The 16,618-nt window shown below is 38.0% G+C and overlaps 2 protein-coding genes across 3 annotated transcripts; both read left to right on the forward strand.

Annotated features, from left to right (window-relative positions):
- Nucleotides 1-9,484, forward strand: synpo2b (synaptopodin 2b). Its single transcript, XM_026171128.1, has 3 exons — nucleotides 1-685; nucleotides 1,537-3,617; nucleotides 8,335-9,484. The coding sequence occupies exons 1-3, from the start codon at nucleotides 16-18 to the stop codon at nucleotides 8,842-8,844; spliced, it is 3,261 nt and encodes a 1,086-aa protein (XP_026026913.1). The 5' UTR covers nucleotides 1-15; the 3' UTR covers nucleotides 8,845-9,484.
- Nucleotides 9,485-10,516: 1,032 nt separating this feature from the next.
- On the forward strand, nucleotides 10,517-14,533 carry myoz2b (myozenin 2b). 2 transcript variants are annotated; one of them, XM_026171129.1, is made up of 6 exons: nucleotides 10,518-10,658; nucleotides 11,629-11,745; nucleotides 12,618-12,784; nucleotides 13,111-13,204; nucleotides 13,863-14,025; nucleotides 14,108-14,533. In XM_026171129.1, the coding sequence occupies exons 2-6, from the start codon at nucleotides 11,664-11,666 to the stop codon at nucleotides 14,331-14,333; spliced, it is 732 nt and encodes a 243-aa protein (XP_026026914.1). In that variant the 5' UTR covers nucleotides 10,518-10,658; nucleotides 11,629-11,663; the 3' UTR covers nucleotides 14,334-14,533. The 2 variants fall into 2 exon arrangements, with proteins under 2 accessions (XP_026026915.1, XP_026026914.1); XM_026171130.1 differs by lacking the exon at nucleotides 11,629-11,745 and having other exon boundaries at nucleotides 10,517-10,658.
- Nucleotides 14,534-16,618: the final 2,085 nt, after the last annotated feature.

Genomic DNA, 16,618 nt, shown 5'->3' on the forward strand with positions numbered 1-16,618 from the left:
GAAACACTACTAGAGATGGAACCAGAAACGGAAGACCAAGAGCAGAGTGGTAACTTGGCCCCCTGGTCAGGTTCAGATGGGTCCCAGGAGATTTATGTGTCTGGGTCTGTGGTAGAGTCCCACAATGAAGATGAAGTCAGCGAAGCAGAGTACCTGTTAGAGCCAGAAAGTACTTATATCTCCAAGTATGACCCTGACTCCCCAGAACACCTTCAAGAATGGGAATCTGCAGGTGAGCAACAGTCCCCGCCTGAACTTAGTGGAAGTGAAGAAGAAGTATCATATCAGGAAGAGGATGACATCTACCTTAGTGAGTCGAGAGAGTCTCCTCACATCCAAACCTCACAAACATCCCTGCATCCAGAGTGCACAGACTCAGAGGATCATGCTGGCAAGATATCACGGCCACATTCCCAGTCTTCTTTCTCCTCTCTTGGCTGTGCTGCTGATATGACCATGGCCTTGACCCTGACCACAGGACAGCCCACGGGAGCCAGTAATAGAAAAGGCCCAGAGACTGGAAACAGCAAGCTTGAATCTTCAGAGGAAGGAGGGAGCAGTGAAGCACCTCCTGCTTCTGTCTCCTTTGGAATTTCAGATGAGGGTGCTGAGCAGGCAGAGAAGTGGAACTCGGAGTCTGACACAGATCTGTGCAGACCAGACAGGCAGAGGGCAAAGTACACACGTAAGTATCGATCTTCTACCCTCCTTTTATGTGTCAGTCAAGGTAGTACTGCAAACTGCACAGCAGCAGAAAGGTTGTTTTTTTTCTAAGATTTAAAATGATTTAATAAGATTTGTGAACAGTTAAGATATTATTTAGTTACTTTAAATTCAGCCAGCTGAGGCACACATTACAGTCAGTGAATAAAGTTTTTAAAAAGTTACCTTTGGCTGTATTTACTGTAGCTGGTATGTGAATCAAAAGACCTAACTTAATTGATAAATAACTTTGACAAAGCACAATGGGTGCTGCTGTTTTTTCATGCTGTAACACAGGGTCTATTTGAAGTGGACTTACTGGGAGAATACCCATGGCTTTATTAGTCAGAGCAGGATAAGAATAAAATATGACCATATGATGAGGCTGGCAGAAACAAATTTGACAGACACCAGCATGTGTCACCCTGGCCTGTCACCCGATCCCTTTTCCGATCGTAAGCCTTGACTGCAGTGGAAAATGAGCTCCTCACTTTTCTTGCCTTATGGATGCCCCCTAAGTTAGCTGTAAGTAAATATGATGCTTTTATTAGTGTGCTTGCTTCAGCAGGGGGATCTGAAATTGTGTCTTACCTGTCATGCTTCCATTAGTTGCTTATACTAATGGCATTATCAGTCCCATAGCTTTTTTTTTTTTTTACTTTACTGAAAATTGACCAATTGAGTACAGTGTAAACAAAAAACATTACAATCCACATTTTCCTATGTTTTATGGTTCAGCTTCTTCTTGTTTTAATCTCTCTCCTTCCTCCTCCTCCTTCTCCTCTCACCCTCGTTCTCTTTCTGTCCCTCCCTTCATTTTTTTCTTTGTCTCAGGGCTCAGTCGCGGCGAGAGCCAGTCAGAAAGGCATGTCAAGGAGACCAAGTCTAAATGCAAGAGAATTGCTCGGCTTCTAACCGATGCGCCAAACCCCCAAAATAAGGGAGCCCTGCTGTTCAAAAAACGCCGGCAGAGAGTCAAGAAGTTTACGCTTGTGAGTTACGGAACTGGTGACAACAAGGTTGACAGTGAAGACCAAATAGAGGAGGGGGCTGAAGAAGTTAGATCAGCCGGGTATAACTTTGTGGCCACCAGTGATTCAGAGTTAGAGGAGCAGTATTCTCTTTATCAGCAGCAGCACAATTTGAGTCTGAATTGGGGAAGTGTTCAAGAAATGGATGCTCTACCAGAGACAAAAGGGAAGGGAGTTTTGATGTTTGCTCAGCGGCGCAAACGAATAGATGAAATTGTTACCGAGCATGAAAAACTGAGGAGTGAAGGATTACCTGTGGAAGTATTAACAGAACCTGCCTGTGAACAAGCACAGCAAATTTACGACACTGAGGAAATGTACGCGCATGCTGATCAGGCAGATCAGAGTTATATGAATGCAAATCTCAAGCAGCATGGAGAATACCAAGAAGATTTCCAGGACATGAACCATCTGTCCAATGTACCAAAACCCTTGGTACCAAACAGAACTGCAAGGCCTTTTCTAGGATTTCAAGATAGCCCAAGTTCTACCCCCATACCTGGGAGTGTTGTTCCAGTTACAAAGAAACACGAAACAAGATTTAAAGTACCTGTGCCTATTAACACTAACCCACAGGTTTGGTCTCCAACTGGAGACATAATAGCCTCAAGAGATGAGCGAATATCTGTGCCAGCCATCAAAACTGGCATCCTACCAGAATCAAAACAGAAAGCCACTAATAAACAGTCATCTGTGCGGGCACAATATTCAGATCTTCACACTCAAAACAAAGGGGAAAGGAGGTCTTATATTGATTCGGAGGAGGACTGTTTTAGTCTAGGTGCTGAAGCTTGTAATTTCATGCAACCCAGAACAATAAAACTCAAGAATCCCCCTCCAGTAGCCCCAAAACCCACCCTCAACCCAAACTGTCCACCATGGATGAGAAGGAGCCCCTCCAGCGAGCCCAATATTCCGCCAAGAAGTCCGGTTTCACAACCTTCGCACAGTCCCGTGGGTCCTCATAGTCAGAATTACTTACAGCAACAAGACTGGGCTCAGCTTCAACAGATGGCCAACCGCTGGGCACCAGATCAAACTCAGGCAACACTTCAAACACCTACTAATGCCTGGGCTCCGGACAGCTCTTCTCAGCTTCATCTGCAGCCAACCACAAATAGCTGGAGTCAACAGCAGCAACGATCCCCTGTGAGTATGCAGGCCCACAGTCCTACTTACAGACCACAGTATCCAACTTCACGCTCAAAGAACAAGGCAGACAGCACTTCACACTCAATTGCCTCTTGCCCACCACAAGCAGGGAAGTCATATATCCACTTGTCAAAAGCACCACAGTTTTCTCCAAAGGGTCGGATCTCAGACAGAGGTACCAGTTGGGCTGGTGATGGCCCAGCTATGACTGGAAAAGGTGCAGAATTGTTTGCCAAAAGACAGTCCCGTATGGAGAAGTTCATTGTTGATGCTGAAACAGTGCAAGCAAACAAAATCAGATCCCCCTCCCTGACCTCATCCCTCCCGAACTCTTGGAGGTATTCATCGAATATTCGAGCCCCACCTCCATTATCCTACAATCCCCTTCTTTCTCCTTTCTATGCTGCAGCCAAACAACCCCCTTCCACAAGCCCAAAAGTCAATGTCAAGACCAAAGAGAAATCTAAATCAGCCCCCAAGCAACTCAACTCTTTAGATATAATGAAACATCAGCCTTATCAGTTGAACTCATCACTGTTCAAATATAATGTGGTGCCTGGAACCAAAAGCCCCCCCCCCAGCCCCACCCCCAGTCCCAAACCAGCCCCAGTGTCAAAGTTCGAGGTTACCAAAAACCTTAAACTTAGGGTTGCCTCTGCCACTTCTCCTTATAATGCCTCTGAGCTTGCTGTTGAAAGCAAGGCAGAAGTCCCAACTAAGTCACCTGGATCGGTAAGTTCCCAAAGTTCTTCTGCCCAAAACACAAGATTGGCTGAGCCTCTTGCAATTGACAAGCACGTGGATAAAAAGCACACTGCAGCACCTGCAGCCCATCGCTTAACCAAAAAGCCAGCACACAGCGCCAGACCTGCAAGCACATCTTCCCAGCAGCCATCTGCTGCTGACAGCATAGCTTCAGCTTTCTCTCCTGCATCTCTTATTGCTAGAGGCGCACGTCAATTGGCTCCTTGGCCAAAGTTTTCTGCTAAGAAGCCAGTGGTGACAAGCAAACACTGGAAACCTGTAGCCATGCTACATTAATTCTTGTACTGTATATGGTCTTGTTTTGGTATAGTCAACACTGAGACAGTAATTACATAGTTATCTGCAACTTGGCAGCCTCTAATGTGTCTTAACAGGTGGAAATATAGAGTCCTTTGCACTAAACGTAGGCCTCAACTGGAATAATTTGCAGCTATTGAGATCTGTTTAGCTGGCAATGTAAGGAAACAACTTAAGGTACAGTTAAGCTCTTTTAAATCTGTGACAGATAAATTCAACATAAAGTACAACAAATAAACACATTAGCACATAACATAATGTCCCTGACAATTGGAGAAAAAGGGAAAAGCAAAACAAAATAATGTAGATTCTTGTGATGTGCAATAATGTGTGCAGAGAGTCCTGTTCTGCTACAATATCTTATTTTGGGTTTTTTTGTTTTTTTTAAGAAAATAGATCACCTGCAAATTTGCATGCTGAGATAGGAACCCATGAAACCCCAGACAATACAAAACAAACACATAATGTTTATTATCTCTCTCTCTCTCTCTCTCTCTCTCTCTCTCTCTCTCTCTCTCTCTCTCTCTCTCTCTCTCTCTCTCTCTCTCTCGCTATATATATGTATATATATATATATATATATAATATATATATATATATATAGATATATAGATAGATAGATAGATAGATAGATAGATAGATAGATAGATAGATAGATAGATAGATAGATAGATAGATAGATATTTACCCCTATCACATTAGATTGTTTAATCTTTTATTCAAGTTAATGATAACTGATTTTTACAACTTATATTTATAATACTCATGTGTGTTTGGGGAAACAATTTGCATTTGCTTCAGCCTCATTCCAGACTTTGATGGCATTAGAGCAGCAAAAAGCATTCATTTTGGTTGTGACCTGATGACTAAAATATTCTAAAAATGTTTTTTATGTGGGTATTTTTCAACATGGCCAGTTATTCAACTGTCAGAAATTTCATCAGAAATTCTATATCCTCATCCTTGATGGAAAAAATGAGCAAAATATCATAGAAATTTGAATGTTCTGCTACGGTTTCACGAAAACATCTACTGCAAATCTTTATCCCCTCATCTTTCTGACATGTCAGTGTTTGCACTTCTTGTACTCGGCACTATCATGCTATTAAATTTCTCTTTCCTCCTACTTGTGTACTTCATATGTGTGTTGTGAACAATTTCCCTATTTCCTTTCTCCTTTGTCTTTCTCACTGCCTCACACTTTTGCACATAAGTGGCTCAATCTTGTTGCACTTTTAGCAATTACGACCTAATCTTTCAAACTTAACTGTATTTGTGTGTTACAGCTTTTCGATCTTAATCTCTGAATGTTGAAAGTCTGGAACTATAATCTCAGCCCCCTCAAAAGCAGAATTTGATTTTGCTATTCTAAACATTCATGGACAGCAAGTCATTAGCTTCCGTCATGATAAATAATATATTATCTGTATACAGCAAAGAGGCATTTTTTTCAAATGTATAACTAGAGACAGAGTAGAATTAACTAAAGCTTTGAGCATTTTCAGTGGTTTCATATACCCTTAACTTATTATCGCTGATTAAAGATACAGCAATCACAAAACATCTCCTTACCTTTTTAGTATTCCTGTTTTCTATTGAGAAACTATACACATTAATAAACTTTTTTGATTATTTCATGTAGAAATAGCATTTGATTGACATCAATCTCTCTCTCTCTCTCAGTCTAGTTACAGCCATAATTATGCAACAAACACCTTTATTATAGTTACCAGTTCAATTAAATTAAATTCAGTTTAGTTTATTCAGAAGTCAGCTTAAAATACAAGTAAAAAAATGTTAACATGCAAAATAGTTATTTATGAAATTGGACTAAATAGTGGCCCAGGCATCAGATGATATGCATGAAAAATATAATAATAATAATAATAATAATAATAATAATAATAATAATAATAATAATAATAATAATAATAATAATGGATTGCAATAATAATGAATAGCGCTTTTCTAGGCACCCAAAGCGCTTTACAATTCCACTATTCATTCAATTATATACATTTGTCCTCTTGGCCAAGTCTCACTTGGAAAAGAGATTTTAATCTCAATGAGACTTTTACCTGGATAAATAAAAGATCATGAAAAACAAACACAACCTTCTAACATACAATGTCTTATTAATTCAAATATCGTCATATTAATAACACTAATCTAACACACGTAGGCAGTGATAATAGTGTTAGCACATGATAATAGTATTAAAGTATATAAAGTAAGTAGTTTATTAAAGTATGAACTTAAAATATAGTGCTATTGCAGATTTTGAAAGATCTTTGCTATACAGGGTTCAAAATCAAACATATTTTAGTAGCAGCTGTTGTATATAAGTTCTTTTAAATACTGAAAAATATTGATGTTTTAAAGTGCTTCCAAGCTCATCCCAATTCTGTGGACCTCTACAGGTCACATGTAAAATTGCACATTTAAGTTTACATTTCTTTCTCTTAAGAATTGTCTTTTTCCTTGTCCTGTGTGTGTGAGAGGGAAAGTGTATTTGGATAAGCTCACAAACTTGCTAAATACTATAGTATGCAGATTACAGGCAATATGAAAAATGCTACATTCAGTTGACTTCAGGAGTTTGTGACAATGAAAAAGAGAGTTAGAGAGTTATCCAGTCACACAGTTTACAGCATGACTCTGTCTACCTTTAATCTGATGAGAGCTATATAGAAGCTTGTTTCTGCCACTGAAAAAAGCAAAAACAAAATAGTTTTACTTTTTTTTTTTCAAAAAAACATTTATAGTCCCAATTACAGGTTATCATCTCAAAATTTTGATTTTATAACTTAAAATTTCAAGTTATTTTCTCAGTTTCAAGTTGTTGGTTTTTTTCCAGAAAAGTTATTAAATTAAAATTTTGACATACTTACGTGTAGCTAAATGTTTTGTTTGTTTTTATTGCATTAAAAACCCTATTAGAGTGCCTTTAGAAATAGACCCATAACATAAATACTTGTTCAAACTAAAAATAATAATAAAAAAAATAAAATAAGTAATTTAAAAAAATTGTAATTCTTATGCAAATTCTAGAGGCAGAGGAAATAGTTCCAGTAGTTCCAAGTTTTTTCCCCTGTCTTTTCAATGGCATTAACACTGTACTTGTTTCAAGGTGCTTGAACCAGCAGCAGGTAAGTTCGGAAATCTTCTTCATTTAGTCTGAATAATTCCTAAAATTCAGATATATATGACTTTTACACAAGTGAAATTGTCCATTTGCTACTAATATTGATATTAACCATATCCATTTGTTTTCACTAAAACATTTTAACAGGATTCATAGAAAAAACAAATAAAACCTCAAAATATTCTACAAATCTGAAATTGCTTTGTAATGTGGAATCTGCACTTTTTAAAAGACAATATAAGGCATATTTAATCAATCAAAAAAAGACGGAAAAACGGGGGGGACCTCAAAACATTAACACTACTTCTGCCCTTGCTCTGTGGAAGTGTAAAAAGGAAAATGTAATAAAATGACCAAAAAATGACATAAAAAAACTATCAAAGAACAGACAGTCAAGATGGATTTGGTAAAGTAATAAAGTATCTTTACGTTAATTTATTTCACAGAGCTAAAGACATAAACATGAACAAGATTTCAAATGCATCAATGTATTCCTTCTTCTGTGTGCAGAGACACAAGTATACCAGCAGAGCAATTATAGCTACACTTACCACAGGTGTGCAACATCAAATACATGCATTGGTTTCTTTAGCTTCTGCAGGCAATATTGAGTAAACCATTTCTGTTGAGGCATCACCCACGAAGTACAAAGTGCTCTCGTGGGCTGTTAAAACACTTTTCTAAGCAAGGACAGATGCAAGAAATAAAAAGTTTAAAAAGACTCAGAACAGAACAGCTAGAGTGAAGCCACAACAATATCAAATATACAACAATGCTTGACAAGAAAGACAGCATTATAGGTCAACTCAAGTCAATCACAAAAACAGGGTTCCTAATTTCGAGCAAAGGTAATGACTTAAGAAATATCAGAGGTCTAAGTCCTTATTTAGACTTTTATACCAGGGTAACTGGTGCAACTCAATCCTACATGCTGTTCTTTATTTGAGGCATTTGATAGTATTCCCACCCCTAGCATCGAAACTAATAGTTTCAATACCTGACACTCTTAGGGCTCAAACATTCACATAATGGTAATGTTTTGTCATAGGACAATTCAAGGATAATCTTTATTCAGTAAGTCTTTTTTTATTTTAGAGAAGAGTAACACACATTTTATTACACTTAAAATATGAATACACTTCAAAAGCATTAGCTCTCCAGGTTTCAGAGAAGCCAGATGGTGGCAGCAGAGTCTGCAATGCTGCTGTCACTCCAGCCAACAAGTTTGTGCTTTTCTTTTAGGGATTTGGTAGAAGTCGTTCGCTGAGCCTGCCTCAGAGACTGAGTTCAATGCCTTCTCCTGGACATCTGTCACCAGTGAGCACACCCGGGGTACTGCCAATACAGAGGCAAACATCATTCCAAGAAAAAGTCCACAAACCACTTACACCATGGGAGGCAGCATCAAGAAGCCCTATTGGCTCTGTGGATGAAGCCTTTTTGTTTCTCCCCTCATCTGCAGCTACTAATGCCAAAGCTGCAAAGCACCGGGGATCTCTGCCAGAGCCTCCAGAAGAATGGAAACGCAGGGTATCTCTTGATCCTGCACCTGTCAGTAAGAGTCATTATCATCATGAGGCCCCAGCTTTTCACATTCTTACCAAGAGCAGGACATTCTCACCTGAGAAACCAGCCTTCTATGGGCCTCCCTTCAGACCTGCCCAGCCTCTTAGGGCCAGTATTGGGCAAATGGCACAAGGCTTCAGTCCAACAAAGTGCTCTCCTGTGTACAGTGCATTTCAGCGAAGTTAATAGATGAAGTCAGATATCAGAGAAAGAGAAATAATAAATGATATTAACATTGTAAGGCACAGATTTTCCTTCAGAGTATAGAAAACATGAAATGCAGAGAATTGTTATTTGTCACTAGGAGATGGAGTACTGTATGTCGAAAAATGAGGGTAAGGCTTTGGCACAGTTTAAGCCATTTGTTATGTTGGTTTTGCATTTATGACGGGATGGATAATTATGTTGATTGCATGAAAAAATCATTTGGTTTAAAGCAAGAACATACTGTGACGATTGTGTGAGATATGAGCTCAGCTTTCATGGGAAATGTTGCTATTGTGCCACCAGAGTGTCATCCAAACAGTATTATATCACTCATCCTATAATAATCAGATTTTTTCTCAGTAGTAATGCAGTGGCGATTACACAAGTAACCATTCACTTTATTGACTTTTGTGTTTTTCAGACATCATATGGTTCCTATTTTATCTTTTGCAATGCATTGCCAGAAAAGTTGTAAGCTTACAATCAGTGTGTGTGCCTTAAGGAAAGTGTTATTTAAAGTGACAAACTGTGTGTTGGCTTATTTGCTTTTATTTTGTTGATCTTTTAATAGGAATGAATCCTGCATGAATAAATGCAAAGTTTCCCACCTTTGATCAGACACTGTGTGGTGTTTAAGTGTTAACAGAAGCAGATGCTGTCCTTGAGTGCCAGAGTTTCCACGTGACGCGTGCAAATTTAAAGTTGGGCTCTTACCGTGTACAATATCACTGTTTTCACTTTTGAAACACAAGAAATAAAACAGATTAAAACACACTTTTAGTGTTGTTATTTGAATTTAATTTGTTTCTCAGAAGTTCCTGATATCAATCTTTTATTGTAAAATTTGACTCTTGAAGAGTAGATATAGTCTTTTTCATTTCTCTGTTTTGCCTTTTTAAATTCAGATTATAGGATAATATCACATGCAGCTGATGCCGGTTTTCCCCCTGAAAAAATGGTATAAATTGCAGGATACATTTTTAAGCTTTTTTTTTAATGGCGGATGTAGCAAATATGATGCAAATTTATATATAGAAAATAAAATGTAATTAATTTTTTTAACAATTTTGTCAGATGGTTCAATAAACGCTCCATTTTTAGATTAGAATTTTCTGGCAATTATTTCATGGTTCAGGCTTTAAAGGGTTAAAATACTGAGTTGACAGGGTTTCAGCCTTATTCCTATTTTAAACTTCACAGACTTTGAAAAAAATTTAACGGTCAGAATATCTTCAGCACTGCAACAGCTTCAACTGCGAGGATAATGACTTTGATATAAAACCCTTCTTGGCAATACTCCATCACCCCTTTAACACCCCTCTCTTATCTGTTTATCATTATCCAGAGTCAGTAATTACACATAACAATAGTAACACAACTCAGTTTGGAGACAGAAGTGCGCACGCAACATTAACAGCTTCCCTAACATGAAGGCATGGTACCTCAGAGGTTATGTCAGCCCACAGAGACATGTCGAATATAAGGCGTCGAGAGACAGGAGAGGCACCAAACAAAATCTCACTGAGTGGGTGTGTGTGCTGTCCATCCTCCCCCCTCTCTCTATGATAGCGATCCTTGCCCCATGGTGTTTGAGATTGGTTTTGAGTGTTTGGCAGGTTAAATTTAGCCTATTGATGTAAGCTGCATTCCAGTCACAACAGACCCAGAGACACACTCACAGTTTGGCTTTAGTGTCCAGGAGTGTGAAGATCAGGGAAGATCAAACTACCTACTGTAGGTTGACCCCTGAGCCTCCGTGTCTCCTCTTCAAGGATACAGGACGACCATCACAGGTATGGACAAGCCTTATCAAGCTTATTTTGTGAATATGTGATGTATTTTTAATTATGCTCTAATAACGTTAACACAGCACTTCTTTTAAAATTTAAAAACAATTAAATTTGACACCATCTAACATTTATGTTTTCTAAATGGCTGCATGTGTGTTTAGGAGTTTATCAGAGCATTGGATATATTTTTGCATTGAGAATCCCATTGATCGTCTTTCTTTTTACTTTTAACATTTTTTTTAATACAGTTCTTCCAAAGTCAACGGCATAGGGCACAGCAGAGTTATTCAACATTTCAGAGTTTCTAAAAAGCATTTTTAGAGCTGTACCATCTTTGATCTCATTCTGAATTTAGCAACAAAGTAAACCTAAAAATACACAAAACACCAGCTACAGAGAAAAATATTTTTGGTCTCATGCTTGAGCAGTTTTATTTGGCTCTGCAGGACAATGATTGTGTCCAGCTACGCATGCAAACTTAGGACACATATTCATCCTTGACCTTTACGCAGCATTAAAAGCGATGCCACTAATGTTAGCTCACATACTGAAAAACTGGTGCAGTGACCACCAGAGATTTAAGAATTGCGTGTATGGCACTAATGCATGTACAATGGAGCTTTATAGGTTATGCAATATGCTGCAATCTTTAAATGTGGCACCTTCAGAGTTTATTATAAAATGACATGAGCAGTATACTGTTCAAATCATCGATATGCAAACAGCAAATGGGACACAGACGTTAGAGACTCAAAAACTATACATGTCTCATGTCTGTGAATTTTATTATGTACCAAAACAGGAACAGAACGAACACTGAATGAATATATTTTGAGTTTTATTTAGAGATCTTTAAATACTCTCCATTTCATACATGGCCTTATATTTATAAACTCATCAACCTATGAGCAGAAAATAAAACTTTATGATTCTGGCAGAACAACTACATCCTGTGTCCTGTATGTGTTTCCAGTCCTCCTGAGTTCTTCTCATCTCGCCAAAGCCACAATGTCACAATTCTGTACAATGCCTGCTGGAGAGAGGAAGAAGTGTGCCACAGCTATATGCCGAGAGGTCCAGGGTACCAGCGGTATGATATTAGAGCTGAGGCTCGGCAGACAAAAACACAAGAGAAAATTCGTTGTTATCAGAGTTCAAAATGTCAAGGCTGCTCTCCAGCGACTACCATAAATCAGCTAATGGGATGATTTATACCTATGGTGGCTATGTTTTTGTCATTTCCAAAGGTCTATTTTTGGGTGGGTGTCAGGGAGGGAGGTTGTGAGGGCCAACTGCTGCTTGGGAAACGTGAAGGTCTGTGACAGCTGGGGTACATTCTGTCTGTACACGTGGATAACGGAGCATCACGTACAGCCAAAACGATTGTACAAGTACAAGTACAATGGGGACAATTTGTTTTCCATGGCAGAGCTCACAGAATTGAAATTATACATTTTGTGACTCATATAATGCTATCTTATGAGCTTGCCTAAACCTAGCCAGGCCGATAAACTGACATTACGTTGTGTATATTTATACTTACTGTCCCACATTTTCACCTATAAAACCAGTGCTGCAATGATCTCCTGGACGGGTTTATGGGAAAACAAGCCAGTGGCCACTGTTAATCCCATCCATTCCTACTTTAGTACACAAATGTCTGCAGGAATATGCATCTAACATAGATACAAACTAATATTGTTATTTATGTACTCATGAATGTAGTTTTTATTGTGGCATTGACATAAACCAGGAACCTTTGCCTGCACTCTCTCATTTATAGCAAAACATCAGTTATCAGTGAAAATTAAAATTCAAAGTTAAAACTTAAAGTACATACAGTAAAATACTGGAATATCAAAAAAAATATTGCCTCATCACTATTATGCAAAATGTAATGAATACATTAAACTACATAACAGACTGCTTTTTCCCCATCTTTTCAACTTTGTTGTTGGGCAGGTTACGTTATGGACCTTGGAAAGAAGCTCAGCACTCCTAAAGACATCATGTTGGAGGAGTTATCTCTGCTTTCCAACAGAGGTTCTCGGCTTTTCAAAATGCGCCAGAGAAGATCTGACAAATACACGTTTGAAAGTATTCAAAACGAAGCAAATGTGCTGCTCAGTGTAAGTCGACTTGTTTGTTTTACTTACTTTTTATTCATTATCTCTCTCTGAAGTTCCAGGATTTGGTTTAAAGAAAATCTGTAAAGGTGCCTGCACACATTTATCAGGATATTTGCTCTTAACAAAGAGTGTGGTAAGACATGGATGATAACAGAGACATGTGCCTCGTGCCTTTTACATCCTGCGGGCAAGTCTTCTGAGAGGCTGCTCAGGCACTTTGCTGTTAATGTGCGTGACACAAAAAGCAGCAATAGATGTTAGCAGTTCAACATGTAGCTACACAACTGATATTTTAACCCAATGATGCACTTTATTCTGTTTTGCAGAATGATATTTTGAACATGAATACACACTCTGTGGAAATAAAAGTGGAGCCGCCAGCCAATGGAAACATTGCTAATGCTGAAAAAAAAGATTCAGGTAATTATGCAGCTTAGTAAGTCAGGCTGTTCTTGTTTTATCCAACAGTGAATTAAATGAGGATCTAAATATGGTAATGCAAAAATAAATAAATAAATAAAACAATCATAATCAAAGATGTAGTTTTAAGATGGATTACTCTGTTTTACATTTGCTCCTCTGTACATGAGTCTGAAATTCAGCCGATAAGACTGCACAGTCAAATAAAAGCTACTGATTATGTAATGATGTCATAATAATAACAACTGCTATCATAGATTCATAACAGCTGGTCTTATCTTATGGCAACCGATTTCCAGAACAGGACAACAGCTTTATGGGCAGCTTTAAAAGCGTTATTTAATTGTATTATTTTGACAGCAGAGTCCTGTGCCTCCTCTAAAAACCCTTGAGCACAATATCATCTCATGTCGACACATTACATGATGAGCACACGCTTCAACTATGTGCTATTTTTAAGGCCTCAGATCATATTGATGGACAACTCAGTGTGCCTGTGTTAAGTGTTGTCTAAGCGCAGTCCACTCTAAAACATAATGGCTCAAGAAAACAGCTCAGAGTTAACACGTAAAAGCAAAGCAGGCTGACGGATCATTCTGTTCAAACAATAACCCAGATTATGATCGCCCTTGACTGATTCTGGTTTCCTCCTTCACAGTAACGACTACTGAGAAGTTAAATCCCACAGCTACACACAAGTCATATCACTCCCCATGGGAGGAGGCCCTGCTCCGTGACCCTGACCTCGCTGAAACTCTCAAACTAAAAATGCCAGCAGCAGACCCACGGTCAGAGCTTCCTGAATACAAATGCTTCAACCGGTGAGAAAACTACGAGTCTGTTTTAATGAATTAGAGCTGAGCACAACAAAGACTGACAGTCATAAACTGATCTTAATTACAGGGTTGCCACTCCATTTGGTGGATTTGAGAAAGTTTCCAGAGGAATCACATTTAAACTACCTGAAGTGGACCTGAACCCCCCCAGATACCCAGAGCTCCAGGATGCGGGGTTGAAGAGACCCACCTTCAACAGGACAGCCCAAGGATGGATATCTGAGGGCACCCATCTGATTTTACCCACTATTACCCTGGAGCCCATCTCAGTGCCAGAGTCTGATGACCTGTAGATGATTTTATGCAAAATGATGCCAGCTTGGTGCTGCCTGTGACAAGAAAACAGCCAATTAGTAACACTAATTTTTTTTAAGAGATTTTAATGGACAGAGAGGGTTTCATGTGTTTGACACCCTTTAAACTAGAATGTTTACTGCCTTTGAAGACATGTGTCAAAGAAAACAATGTAAATAGTAAATGGAATGTACCCCTATGTGTTCTGGAGTCTCTAGAGATACTGAAGTATATCTGCAAATTACAAAGATTGTGAAAAATGAATGAAGTGATGAATATAAATTGTAAATAAAAAAAATATATATATTTATTGGTGGTGCAAGAAAAAAATGGCCATGCAACAAGTTATTTAGGTAATATTCATAATTCTTCTTGTTAGGTACACCTGTTCATTTGTTTTTTAACACAAATATCTAAATAGCCAATCACATGGCAGCGACTCTGCACACATGAGCATATAGACATGGTGAAGACGACCTGGTGAAGTTCAAACTGAGCAACAGAACGGGGAAGAGAGGTGACTTTGAACGTGACATGGTTATTGGTGCCATATGAGCTGGTCTGAGTATTTCAGAAACTGCCGATCTACTGAGATTTTCCCACACAACCATCTCTAGAGTTCACAGCAAACTGTCCAGAAATGAGAAGATATCCATCAGTTCTCTGGGAAAAATAACTTGTTGATGCCAGAGGTCAAGGGAGAATGGGCAGACTGCTTCAAGATGATAGGAAGCAACGATAACTCAAATAGTCACAAGTTGTCTGCTTCCACATGTGAATGGTAGGGTCAGAATTTGGTGTGAACACTATGAGGACCAGGGTTAGGATCAGGATGGTAATGGTGGGGGATTTGTTGTCATACTTTGGGTTCCTTAGTATCAGTTGAGCATTGTTTAAAGGCCAGAGTGAGTGTAAATTTAGATTTGTAAAAAAATAAAAAAAATCCACTAGGGAAACAATTATAAATCAACATTTATAAATAAACTGAGGTCTAAACTAAATTCATCCAAAAATTTCATCCAAAAAAAAGTACTGAGTGTATGTATAAAAATATTTAAGCTGTTCCCATATTTTTTCTGTGAATGTAACTATTGTATAAAAGTTACACTGTTCTTCTCTCTTACACACACACACACACACACACACACACACACACACACACACACACACACACACACACACACACACACACACAGTTATTTCTACCGTGCCTGAAGGGAAAAAACCAAAACCACTAAAGGAAAAAATTTAATTGTTGTGTTTTATTGTTTCTCATCATAGAAAGTAGAGACAGAAGTTGTAACAGTATCGTTACATATACTGTACAAATACATATAGTAATACAATGAATCACTGTACAGGTGTTTGATACTGAGCTGAAGAATCAGACATGTACCATTATTCCTTATATTATATAATACTTATATAATTATATAATACTTAATTATAAAATATTCCTTATATTATATAATATTATTGTGTGCTATTAATTAATTTCAAAGTGGAAAAGAAACAGAAACAAGCGGTGTCTTCCAGACAGCTGCAAAATATATGGAAGAGAGCGAGGTGAGAAAACAAGAAGAAACGTCACACAAGATTTCTCTAAAATCTCAGAACTCCAGAGAAGGTCGAATAGTGTCTGCAGAATGATGTGCGAGCAGTTCATCACATCAGAAGCTTTTACTTACAGTGCTTAACAAATTTATTAGACCACTTCTTATAAAAAACAAGAAAATACAAATATTTTAGAAATCTATCAAAAACTTGTTTACAACTAAAAAATTGTGATTTCACATTTTCATGTCACTGGATTTTCATGAGAGCTCACACATTAATCAAAGATAACATTCAACCACTAAAATGTTTCTGTCCAGAAATGCAAGCAAATAACTGTGATTTGGCATCTTAATAACATAAGAAAAAAAGGGCTTTATATTATTATTTTTTCTTTTCTTTTGTAAAACAATTACATTGAAAATTAATGGATAACAACAGTAATTATTAAGAGACATAAAAATGTTTTTGGTAATTAGATTGGATGGTGGTCTAATGAATGTGTTAAAGCAAGTTTTGAAGTCTTGTTTCATTCCTGAAATGACACACGCTGTGCATGTTTTGTGTTTTAAATAAAAGTGATGTTTTGTTTTCATGGTTGAGCATGTATGTACATGTACAAACAAAACAAAAAGTGTTACACACGTGTAAGCATGCGTGACATTGATTATAAATTATAAATCTGGTCCAGCTGACCGGCCTTTATGTTTCTCAAAACCTGACTGTCACG

Source organism: Astatotilapia calliptera, chromosome 6, assembly GCF_900246225.1.
Source record: "Astatotilapia calliptera chromosome 6, fAstCal1.2, whole genome shotgun sequence".
NCBI classification, from domain to species: Eukaryota; Metazoa; Chordata; class Actinopteri; order Cichliformes; family Cichlidae; genus Astatotilapia; species Astatotilapia calliptera.